The sequence below is a fragment of the Diaporthe citri genome (assembly GCF_014595645.1).
Source record: "Diaporthe citri strain NFHF-8-4 chromosome Unknown scaffold_12, whole genome shotgun sequence".
Lineage (NCBI taxonomy): Eukaryota > Fungi > Ascomycota > Sordariomycetes > Diaporthales > Diaporthaceae > Diaporthe > Diaporthe citri.
The window spans coordinates 729,659-743,318 of NW_025064857.1; the positions used below are offsets into that span (position 1 = coordinate 729,659).

Below are 13,660 nucleotides of genomic sequence, written 5' to 3' on the forward strand. Positions count from 1 at the left end.
GTTGCGGCGCAGCACCGATATGACACCACTATCCGGATCGTGACGAGAACTGAACAGCAGACTCTGACCTGGCTTAGGCCCTCCAGCACATACCATCTTCACCTCTCCGGTGTGCGGGCTTTCATGCGAATTGAGATTCCATCCGTTGCATCTTCACTCAATTGCATTACGTTCAGATGGAAGTCTTATGATACCACACGGTACTATCTAGCCCAAATCAGCGATAGCGGAGCAGCCACCCGATAACTATGCGAGACTGGGATTCACTCAGGAGCTTTTCGGGTCATGGTGCGTTATCATCAACTTCGTCCATAGGTAGAGTGGCTCGGAGGGCAGTCGCCCGACTAACGTAAATCAGGCACCGTTCAACTTGCGCAAGAGGCTTGGCCTACGGAGCAGGTCAGCAGCGGACGAAAGCGAGAACAAAAATCCTTCAGCTGAAGTGCCTCTTGCCTCGGACGCATCACTGATGGTGCCGGGCCAGGCTGGGCCATCAATGACACTAGACGTCCATCGAAGCAAGTCTGTGTCAAGTGGTGACTCCAAAAGTCGGCGCAGAAGCAGAAGTCCCATTGTCCCCTCGACTCGGGATCCTCTAGGACTACACTTGATACATCGGCCAGAAAATGTGGTGCCCAAGGCCGATATCGTTTTCATACACGGCTTGGGTGGTACGAGTCGGTCGACTTGGTCCAAAAATAGAGACCCGGACCTCTTTTGGCCATTGATGTTTCTCCCCTTGGAGCAGGACATCTGCAATATGAGGATATTCACCTACGGCTATAACGCAGAAGTAATGAGGGCTGGCGGTCGAAGCTCGACCTCAATCCTCGATTTTGCTAAGAATCTGCTCTACGACATGAGGTTTTTCATTGACGATGCAGCAGTAGATCTCAACATTGGCAAGGCAAGTATCATAACTTCCCAGGTTTCTACCTTTCTATGATATGGAGAATACAGCTGACGGCAACCAACTCAGTTCCCCATCGTGTTTGTGGCACACTCCATGGGAGGCCTAGTCGTGAAAGAAGCATACATACAAGGCGGCACTGATCCTCAATACCAAGACCTCATCCGCAATGTCACAGCGATCTTATTCTTGGCAACCCCACATCGCGGTTCCAACTTTGCTGAGATCTTAAATCGAATCCTCAGTGTCTCATTGATATCTGCTCCGAAAGAGTATGTGAATGACTTAACCAAAAATTCGGCAACGCTACAGAGAATCAACGAGACTTTTCGGCATGTTGTGAAGGGTCTGGATATTGTTTCCCTGTATGAAACTCGGCCTACTCGTATAGGATTTGATGGAAACCGCATTGTAAGTTGTGTCTAAGCTCGATGCAGACAAACAGGTAATGCTAACTTAGTGATAGATGGTCGTGGAGAAGGACTCCTCAATCTTAGGATATCCCGGCGAAGTTTCCAAAGGACTTGATGCGGATCACCACACCGTCTGCAAGTACGATAATCGCGAGGATCCAAATTACGTGACCGTTCGCAACTTCATCAGAACTCAGATCAGCAAGTTGTTGCCAAGCCGGGAAGGGGGGTCAAGAGCCTCCGCGATGTCGGCATCTCCGGCAGATATCCGGGAGCTCGAAAAGCTATTCTCCATCGCTGAAGCTACGGACACCGACTACATCGCGTGTCGTGACCGTTGGACTCCAGGAACATGCGAATGGATCCTATCCAATTCAAGCTTTGTTCGTTGGCTGGATGATCCAGATCCAGATGCACGGATCCTTTAGCTGTATGGTGCTGCTAGTTGCGGCAAGTCTATCATGACATCCTTCATGGTCAACCATCTTGTGGAGAAGGGCAAGTCGTGCCAATATACATTCGTTCGCTTCGGTGACCAGGCCAAAAGGTCTTTGAGCATGATGTTCCGTACGCTTGCCTTTCAGGTGGCCCTTGTGTCTCCCGTCTTTCGCCAGGAGATCAGCAACGCGGCTTCATCTTTGAAGCGTGGCGTGGAGGCCGCAGCTATCTGGCGACGGGTCTTCAAAAATATATTGTTTCAGTCCGAATTTGAAAGTCCGCTGTACTGGGTCATCGATGGCCTGGAGGAGTCTGACAATCCACGAGCTGGCATCAAGATGCTGACCGACGTCCTTGGCACATCAGTGCCCCTCAGGATCTTGATTCTCAGCCGCCGGACTCCAGAAATTGATGCCGAATTCAAGAAGATACCCGAGGAGGCCAAATGGGATGCTGTTTCCATTGACGGTCATCTAGATGACCACCGAAAATTCATCGAGAACGAATTGGAATGGTCTGAGATACCGGCGTTCAAGGAAAGCATCACAAAGCGACTGCTTGATCAGTCCCAGGGAAGCTTTCTATGGTTACGCCTAACGGTGGAACGAATCAATAAATGCAGGACTACTGAGTCAGCCGAGCAAGCCATGCGTGAGCTGCCAGCCGGTATGGAGGAGCTCTATGATCGAATGGGCGAGTCCATATCCGATCAGGAACTGGCAGACAGATCCTTGACCTGCCAAATACTGGCATGGGTCACATGCGCCATCCGCACACTAAGCGTCAGCGAGCTAATTGATGCCTTGGGGTCTCAGTCCCAGGCCAGATCTATTGCCGACCCTTGCGCTGGTTTCATCTCTGTCGACAACTTTGGGAATGTTACTCTTATTCACCAAACAGCCAAGGAGTACCTCCTAAGCTCCAAGGGTCGGCCATATTCAATCGAGAAAAACGCGGCACATGATCGCATTTGCTTGCGATGTTTGCAATGCCTTACGAAAAATGGCCTCCGCCGAGATATCACCAAAGACTTAGAGCCCTCCTTGTTGGCGTATGCAGCAATGCACTGGAGCACCCATATGATCGCCGTCACCGAGATCTCCAAGGAACTATTGGAATCCGTGGTCCAGTTCCTTCGCAGCACTTCTGTTTTAACCTGGATCCACGCCGTCGCTAAAGCTCAGCAAATACATGTTCTGGTTCACGCTTCTTCCAACCTGGCGTTACTGGCAAAAAAACTTTCCAGATCCAACGCGGAAAAGATGCCCCTTGATCGTCAAACAGATGAAAAAGAGCTCATTGAAGCGTGGACGATTGACCTGGGAAAGATTGTGGGCAGATTCGGCAGCCAACTTATCCACATGCCAGACAGCATCTACAGGACAATCACTCCGTTTTGCCCTCCAGACTCCGCGATGTTCAAACAATTCGGACGCAAGCAGAGGAACAATTTGACGGTTGGCCATTTTTCCAATGCTACGTGGGGTGATTCATTAGGCCAGCTGACTCTGAGACGAGATGAGAAGGCCACGGCGCTTGTCACAGAAGGCAAATGGATCGCAATCTCGGCAGACGCTGAAAGTATGGTCAGCACAGTCGTGATCTATCACGCTTCCACCTTACAACAGGCACGCCGACTCGAGATTGGCGAGCGAGTTCGGAAATTGCAGATCAACTCGCTGGGAACACTTGTCGTCACCTGTGGCATACGCACGACAAAGGTCTGGAATATTGCTACTGGTATATGTGTCACCACTGCAGCGAGTCCACGTTCCCGGCCACGCCCGATGACCATAACATTCTCCAAGAATGACGCAAGTGTTCTGATAGGTACTGACGATCGTCGAGTCTGGACCATGTCACTGTCGTCCAGTGAATCCAAGATTGTGGAAGTCACTCGGTTTATGCAGAAGAGCTCCGGAGGGAGGTCGGTGAACTCTCCGACGTGTATGGCCATTAGCCCTGATGGGCAACAGGTTTGCCTCGGATACCGGTCAAGCCCACTCGCCGTCTGGGAGACAGATCTTGCCGAGGAAGTCGCTCGTCAGGATGAACTCGAGGACGTCGCCGAAATACTGTGGCATCCATTCAGCGGAGAAGTCTTTGGTCGACAGGCCAGTGGTTTTATATTCAAGTGGCATCCAGAGATGGGTGATGCCGAACGACAACGAGCTGAGGTTTCCACCATGGCAGTCAGCTCTGACGGTACCCTATTGGCTCTGGGGAGTCATAAGGGCAGCTTCAAACTTCTGAGCACATCCGACATGACAATTATCCATCAAGGTGTTTCTGTGTTGGAATATTCTAGATATCTAGGCTATTATTAATACGGGATATCCTTTTCCCCATACGTTTGCCACTGTATGGAGGATAATAACTATAAATAGGGGCCTTCCCTCCCATTAAATAAACGTTAGCTAGCCTAATAAACTAAGCATTCAACGTTATTATTTCAAAGGTTATAAGCCCAAAGCTAACCCAAAACGGCAACGCTAACCCAATATGGAAAACATACATTACGTAACACCCCTAATCGCCATTACTTCTTAAACCTTTTAAATAAGATAAGCTCTATACTTAGAAACACACCTTTTAACCAATTACCTAATTAAGCTAATTAATAAGCTCTTAATTAATTAAATCACCCCATTTAATATTATAAATTAACCTTATTTCCTAACCTAAAGCCTATATATAAAAACCATATTATATTTACTTAAATATTTAACCGTTTCTCCATTAATACTTAACCTACCTATATAATTTATATACTATTTAAAAGCCCTTATTAAAAATAATAAAAGCATTTCTTTAAATTTTAAAAACTATATTAAATTAATACTAAAAACGCAAATTTTAATAAAATCATAATAATCCTTAAACTCCCTTAAAAATACTTAATTATATTTTAGCTATCTTTAATTTATAATACCTTAAAAATATACCATTTAAAAGCCTTTTTTCTTTTCTTTATAACTATATTACTTTAATACTTATATCTTTATTTCTTAACTTATTAAACTTATTTAAAATTTATTATATCTTTTTCTTTATTATTTTAATTATCTTAATAAATACTTTATTTATTTACCTTAAAATAGCATTTCTTAATAAGTATAATATTCCACTCCTTAATAAAATAAAAAACTATATATATTAAAGCATTAAAATTTAAGCCTAGCTTAAGAAAGAAAATGCTATTAGGAATAATTTTAAGAATCTTTTTTAAGGCTTATCTTTAGCTTAAAATAAAAAAGCTTTTATTAATATTAAACTTATATATAAATAGGGGCTTATTATATTTATAAAAGATATAAATAGTACCTAAGAAGCGTAAGATATACTTAAATTCCACTATAAACCTTTTAAATTTATAAGTTAATATTTACTTTATAAAGAGTTCTTTAATATTAAATTTTAATAATTTTAAAATTATAAAAGAATTGTGTTAGCGGGTATAAGGAAATGTAGGGAAAAATGGTACTGTATTAAATTCCGGCTGGCTATAAAAAGCTAGCTTTTTCGCTCTTTTAAATACTTTTTTAAAGAAATTAACTCTTCTCTTTTCTTATATATTTAGTGCTTTAATTAAGCTTTTCTTATTTTTAAGAATTTTTAAAATATTTGCCTTTTCTTTTTTTTAACTCCCTTTTATTCCTATCTTCTCTTTTTATTATATTAAAGCTCCTCCTTAAGTTATCCTTAAAAGGGTTTAGCAAAACCTATCCCCCATTCCTTTAAGTGGCTTATTTTTATTAATAATTTAACCTAAGTATGATTTTAATCTTATGCATTTTTAATTAATAATAAAAGGGATAGGAAATTAGCTATAAGTTAGTTATCTTTTAATTTTATTTCTTTTTTTATTTTTATATTAAATATTGCTAAATTATTTTATATTTTAACCCAAAGCTTTAATTAAAGCTTGCATTTATTTTTAACTTATTATAAAAAAGAATTAAGTATAATTAAACTTATAATAATATTATAAATATTTTAAGATTATTTTTTAATTTTAAGATATTTCTTATGCTTTTAATATTTAAATAAAATACTACCTTAATTTTATATTTATATATTATTAAGCTTTAAACTTATTTTAAATCTTTTATTAAAAATTATGCTTAAATATAATAATAATATAAATATAAAACTTAAAATAATGGATTTAAATTTATAAATATTATTTAATATTAATTAAAGGTGCTTTTAAACTCTTAATTAATATTTATTATTATTATTATAATTATAAATTTAAAGTAAAGAAGGCTATAATATAAAATTAAGGTATTTACCTTGTTTGCTTATAAGTTTAATAAGTAGCATTATATTATATATTTTATATTAATTAAATTATATAAAAGATTTAAACTTAAAGTATAACCTTACCTAGGCTTTAATTAAACTTAGATTTAAATTATTAAGGATTTAATATAATATTAATAAATAAAATATTAAATATAAATTTAAAAAACTTTCTTTATTATAGTCTTATAATATTTATCTTTTAATGAAATATCCTTTTATTAAGTTTATTTTATTTATTATACCTATTAATACCTTTATTCTTTAAGCTTTAATTTAAATATTTTATAATAATATTAAAAATAAATTTCTTAAAAGCAGCTATTTTAACTAAAGATATTACTGCTTTTAAGTTTCTTTATCTTGCTATTATCTTAATAAAAACCATTATAGCATATATATTATACTTTTTAGCTTAAAGTTTTCTTAAACTTACTTTTATTTTAAAAGTACCTTTAAACCCTAAAAATTATTTATTTTCTTTTATTAAAAGCTAAGAAAGAAATCTTAAGAAACTTATTAAGAGAAAAGAAAGACTTAATTCTATTTATTATTAGCTAAAGCATTAACCTTGCTTTAATTAAACCTTATAATTCATTATTAATAATAAATTAAGGATTTAAATTAACATTTTAAAAGTCTTACTTTTCATTAATATAATAATTTTGCTATAAGTAGCTTTATTTATAATTTATAATTTAAATACCCTAAAGTTTAATAAAATTAATATTATTAAGGTTTTAAATAGCCTTAAAACTATTATTTATTAATTTTCTTATTTAAATAATTAAATCTTAAAATTGCTTAAATAATGCTGCATTACTTTAAACTTAGCTAAAGTAATTAAAAGCATTATTATTAAATAATATATTTAAAAAAATTAAAAAAAAGAGCTTCTTATTTTTATAAATTAAATAATTAAACTTATTATATAAACTTAATAATAATTATTAAAGATATTATTTATAATAACCCTTATAATAACTTAAAAGCATAAAAAGAAAAGATTATAAAATATAATTAAGAACTTAATAATATAAATAATATTTCTTTTCTTATAACTTAGCCTTTTTATAAAACGCTTTTATTACATTTAAAAAAGTAGTTAATAAAGAAAGAAATTACTTATAAGTTAATAAGGAATATTTTTTAACTAAACTTTAAGCATGCCTTATTAAAAGTTATTAACTAAAAGCTTAAGTATTTTAAGTAAAATAATTACCTATTTATATAAAATAATTCCAATTAAAATCCACTTAATATAAAAAAGTAAAATTTCCTTTAAAAAAGCTAAAATAATTCTAAATCTTTAAATTACCTTTAAAATAAAAACCCATAAGCTTAATAATCTTTATTTAAATTTAATTATATTAATATTATTAAAAGATATAATTAGGATTTATAAAATATAAATAAACTTATTAAAAGGTTTGCAAAATTAAAGCTTAACTTAGTTAAGTTTAAAAATAAATTTAAGGTATTTTAATAAGATATTAAAGCTTTTTTTTATAATAAATAGTAAAGCAATTTTAAAATAATTAAGCTAAAGGCTATAAATTTTATTTAATAGCTTTTAGCAAGACTTAATTAAAGTAACTTTAATAATAATAAGGCATAAGTTATAATTTTAATGCTTTTCTTTAAAAAAAATAAGTTACTTAAAGTTTATTATAGCTATATTTCTTAAAATTATAATATATATTAATATAATAAGCTTAAATAGCTTTCCTTAAATAGCTTATTAATAGCTTTAAAGCTAAAAAGGTTATTAATATTTCTTAACTTACTTAAAGATGCTTAAGCTAGCCTTTTAAAGTATTTAAATCTTACTTATATTTAATTATATTATAATTAAAGTAGCTATAATTTAAAAAAATATATTTATAGTTAATTAAAGTTTTTATTTAAGAAGGAAAAATTTAATTTGCCTTATGTAATTAAATATTGCAAGCTTATTAAGGTAAATTCTTTATTTAAAGGAAAAGCTTTATTAAAAGCCTTAAAAATAGTTTAAAAGCTTAATAATTAAAAAAAAGTTAGCTTAATTTTAGCATTTATAAATTTTATAAATTATATAATTTATATTAAAAAAAAGCTTATAATTATAAGTAATAATAAGCTTTTTTAAATAAATATTGCTATAATTAAAAGGAAGTATATAGCTAAGGATATTAAAGATTAAAATAAAGTTATAAGAATTATAAAGGCTAATTAAGCTTAACTTAAAAACTTTAAAAAGGTAAAAGATAATTAATTTTAAATTATTAATAATAAGTTGCAACTAGGGAATAAAAAGAAGGTAGGAAAAAGGAAAAATTTATTTGCTAATTAAAATTAAATTTAAAAGGAAAACGCTAAGTCTCTTATATTAAGAGCAAGCTTAGCAAGTGCAATAAACCTAAAACTAAAAAAGTGTGCTTAATAACCCCTATTACCTAAGGAAAAAGCAGCCCAAGCAATTCTAGCCGTAATTATAAAAATAAGTGCTATAAATATCTTAGCACTTAATAATACTAATTTAACCTTAATTAAGTATTTATTAGTAATATAATTTAAGGCGTATATCTTATTAAAGATACCTTTTAAGTTAATGCATCTTAGGAAGTACGTTAAAAACTTATCTCTTAAAGTTAGCATAATTACGCTTTTAAGAAATAATATTAAGGTTAATACTTTAATTAATTTATTATAAATTATTTAGTACTAAATTAACTTTATTATTGCATTTATTATAAATATAGTTAATTAAGGATGTTTTAATTTAGCTTATTTAATAGTTTATATAAAAGTAAATAATTATTCTTTTTAACCTGCTTTCCTAAATATTAAAGCTAAGATAAATTTCTTACCTTTATTATATTATAAATATAATAAACTTTTATATGCTTTGCTTAATAATATAAACTTAATAATATATAATGGGGATTCCTTATTTTTAATTGGAGTTACGGAAGAGTGGGTTTATATTAATTTAAATAAAACCAAAGCAGTATTCTTTATTATTAATGATAAAGCTCTTAATATTTTACATTATATCCTTTTAAGAATGCTCTTTTTCCTAAATATAAACTTAATATTTAAACGATTTAAGGGATACCTTTATACCCATCTTACCCTTGGCAATACTAGGGTGATGTATGGTTTAAAATGAAAGAACTAAAAGCCCTTTAAAGTGGCTCCACTCAAGGGAGCTTGGGTTTCTTAGATTTAATTGCCTTTTGGGAGGTGGGATCAGCAAGTTGCTAAGCGAGATACTAATTCTATTTAATATTAATAATCTTATATATGCAAATGCCTTTTATAAAAGCATTATAAAAGGATAGTTTTAATGAATTAATTTTTATTAAGGATGCCTTTTAACTTAAAGAAGGTATAAATACCCTTAATTAAAACTTACTTAGCTTATAAATTATAATAAATAACTTAAGAGGGAAAAGGAAAATCCTTTTATATTAAATTTCCCAACCTTAATTAAAGAGGATTTATTAATAAAGATATTATTGCAAGAAGATATTTAAGGATAAAAGGATTATAATATTTTACTTTAATTTTAGCTAACTTAAAGGCTAATTAAAGTTAAAAGGATATTAAGAAAAAAAAAGAGGAAGAAGGAACTTAAGGAAGGAAAGGAAATTTATATATATAAAGTTATTATAATAAGAAAAGGCAAGCAACATTAATAATAAGCCACCTTATTACTAAAAAGAGTAATTTACTACCTTGCTTTTAATTAAGGTTAGTTTATTACTTAAAAAAGGTTACTTACCTTTAATTCCTTACTTATAAAGAAGTTATTTATCTTTCCATTATAAAGAAATTTTAACTAAATAACTTATTTTAGCTTATGCTTAATAAACTTATATATTAAAAAGAATATACTTTATAATTAGCTGCTATTTAAGAAAAATAAAAAACTATATACCCTATTTACTTTAATTATTAGCAAAATAATAAACTAACGGCTTTTAATAATAACTTATAAGCCTCCTTATTATTCCTTCCTTTTAATTAACGCAATTACTTAACTTAAGGGCAGTAAGTTATTAACTTTTGCTACTTTAAGTTTATATGCATTGCCATATTTATTTATTTATAGCTAAATTCTCTTCTTACCTTTTTTTCTTCTTCTTCTTTTTACCTTTATATTATTATTAATTAAAGGTTAAAGGTTAGCTACTACCCAGCTATTTTAATAAAAAGGGTACTTTTAATATATTAATCTTTTCTTTTACTTAATTCTTATTTAAGGATAGGCAATAATTATTTATAAAAGCTACTTAAAGCTATAGCTAAGCACTAATTATATTTTTTTTTTATTTTCAACCCTCTTTACCTTAATTACCTATATAGCAATTCCTAAGGGTGCAAGGCTCTTTTTATTACTATACCTCCTCTTTTTATTACCTAACTTTTATTATGCACCCTTTACTTTACTACTTATCTCCTTTACCTCCTTTCTTTATAATTAAAAGCTATAATATCTTTTAACTAAAAAGGCAAAGCAAAGAAGTAATTTTAATTACCCTTACATTATAAGGTACCTTAAGACCTTAATGCCTTAATTTTAATAATTAAATTTATCGCTTTAAGAAAGAATAATTCTATGCTAATAATTATAAAACTTCCTTATTTTAATAACTTTAAAAATCTACTTAGCAAAGCATTATAATTCCTAAATATTATAAATATATAAAATTAATAAAACTTTACTTAAAAAGTAAGTACTAACTTTTTTAAAAATCCTTTTAAAATAAAAATTATTATAAACAGGGTTTACTTAAATAATATTTAATAAACTTAAACCCTTAATTATTTATCATTTTTTAATATAAAATAAATAACGTTTAATAATAAGCTTATAAAGATAATATAAGAATACTTTTTAAGCATTAATCTTTACCCTAAGTTAAGAAAACTAGCTAAATTAATAAACTTAATAAAATAATATTAAGCCTTTCTTACCCTTAATTTCTTTAATATAAAAGGAATGCTTTATAAATATAAAGAGCTAAGAACTTAGCATATTATAATCTTTATAACTTAGTAACTTTTTAACTTTTAAGATATTATATTCTTATTTAAAAAGCCTTTATATTATAATTAATCCCTATTTATAAAATATTAATAGTATAAATTAATAAAGAATTATAAATTTATTATTATGCTTATTTATATGCCTAACTATTAAATAATAATAATTTTTAATAGGATTAATAACTATTGCTTGCTATGAAATAGTCTTGCATTAAGAGATAAAAATAATAAGATAAATAAGAATGTTAAAGCGCTTATTTATAAATATTTAATAACTACCTTAAAGAATAAAATATAAGATTTTAATAAAGAGTTTGCACTTAAATTAAGATAAATTAATGGAATATTTTATAAATAATACGCTGCTAACTTTATTAAAAACTACTTTAAGGAGAACTAAGAAAAGAATAATTAAAAGATATGGGATTAAGCTAAGGCTATTTTAATTAAAACCGTATATCCTAAGATGCTTAAAGCTATTATTAGCATTACTACTTAAATATTTGCTATTTAATTAAAGCTTAATGGAATTAAAGAAGCTATTTAAATGCTTATATTAATTTCCTTTATTAAGATTAATAATATAAGAGTAATTAAAGTAAGAAATAGGCTTTTATTATAAAGAAAGATTATTTAATAGTAATTATTTAAATTGCAATATACTAAGATTGCTGTTAATTAAAAAAAAGGTATAAGGGAAATAATACCTTTAATATAAATTAATTTAATAACTTAATTTTAAATATTTAATATATAACGAGGTATAAACTTTTGCATAGCTTAAAACTAGCTAAGCATAATTTTAATTAAATAAGCCTTTAGCTTAAGCATTGCATTATAAGATATTTTAAAATTAGCAAGAAATGCTTATTTTAATATATATAAGAATTTTTTTTATTTATCTTTTTTAATAATAAATATAAATAAAACTTAAAGTATATTAATTAACCTTAAGTAATTAAAGTAATAATAAAGTTTAAAGTAGTAATAAAGTTTATTTAAGGATAATTTAATAGGCTTGTTAATAAGTTAACTAAGCAATAAAATATAAGGTATAGGACTTAAAAGTAAAAGCTTTGTAAAAAGTAAAAGCAAAAGTTAATAAAGCTAGCATATTATGCTTAATGCAATAATTAAAAGAAAGAATAAGTTTACTTTCCATTTTATAAAGATATTTAAATCTTTAATAGTTATGCTTATACTAGTTATTAAAGCGAATTTTAATAATTAAGAAAATATAATTAATAAGTATGCTATTAAGCAAGTTTTAAGAATATTTAAAGCTTTTATAAAGGAATAAAAGCTATAATAGGATAAGTAAGTAAGGAATTAAAAATAATAATAATAATTTAAATTATAGCAAGGTAAATTTTAAAACTTAAAGGCTTAATTAAAAATAGCAAGGTTTTATTTTAGCGGTTTTTATAATATTTATTGTAAAGTACTTAAAAAAGGGTATATTAATGGGTATAGGGAAATGCAGAGAAAAATGGTATTGCATTAAATTCTAGCTAATTATAAAAAGCTAACTTTTTCGCTCTTTTAAATACTCTTTTAAAGAAATTAATTCTTTTCTTTTCTTATATATTTAGTGCTTTAATTAAGCTTTTTTTATTTTTAAGAATTTTTAAAATACTTGCCTTTTCTCTTCTTTAACTTCCTTTTATTCTTATCTTCCCTTTTTATTGCATTAAAGCTCCTCCTTAAGTTATCCTCAAGAGGGTTTAGCAGAACCTGTTCCCCATTCCTTTGGGTGGCTTGTTTTCAATATATTAATAAGCTAAAGCTTCTTTTAAAGGATTTAAAGGTTAATAATATAATTCTTCTTAAATAAATTATAATTAATTAAATTCTTTATAGCTTAAATAATGAATATATTAGCTTTATTTAAAATATAACTTAAAGTTTTAAAAAAGATTTAAACGCTTATATAATTAAATCTCTCTTCTTTAGCTTATTAAATAAAAACAAAGGCAAATCCTTTAAATTATTTGCAAAAGCCTTATATATAAAGGGTAAGAAAGATAAGAAAAAGATTATTATATGCCTTAATTGCAAAATAAAGAGCTATACTTAAGAAAATTGCTATTTTCTTTATTTAAATAAGGTACTTACCAGCTAGAAAATAAATAAATAAAGAAAAGAAAAGGAAAAAAACTACTCTTTTAAGGAAGAATATAAGCTAAGAAAAACAGAAAAAAATGCAAGAATAACTTTTAGCTTTATTAATTAGCATAAAGTTTCCCTTAACTTTAAAAGGCGCTTAAGAAGAACCTATAGCTTATATGGCTATAAATAATTTAATAGAAAATACTAAATATAATAAGAATTTATTAAATCTTTTATAACTTTCTTTTAATAACCCAATGGAAATTAAGGTAAATAACCCCTTATATACCCCATATATATATATAATAATAATAATAACTAATAATAAATTTATAAGAAATTAATAATATATAAATTCCATAAAAATAATTATAAATATTGCTATAAATATAATAAGTTTTTAAGATATTTATTTCTTTAATACTATATATATAATTAATAAAACCGTGAA

The 13,660-nt window shown here is 28.7% G+C and overlaps 1 protein-coding gene across 1 annotated transcript; it reads left to right on the top strand.

Moving 5' to 3' along the window:
• Nucleotides 1-760: 760 nt before the first annotated feature.
• INS49_004507 (uncharacterized protein) lies at nt 761-5,539 on the top strand (the record flags this gene model as incomplete). The annotated part of the gene is made up of 5 exons (XM_043165296.1): nt 761-886; nt 980-1,321; nt 1,377-1,706; nt 1,779-3,966; nt 5,535-5,539. The coding sequence occupies 5 exons, from the start codon at nt 761-763 to the stop codon at nt 5,537-5,539; spliced, it is 2,991 nt and encodes a 996-aa protein (XP_043018011.1).
• Nucleotides 5,540-13,660: the final 8,121 nt, after the last annotated feature.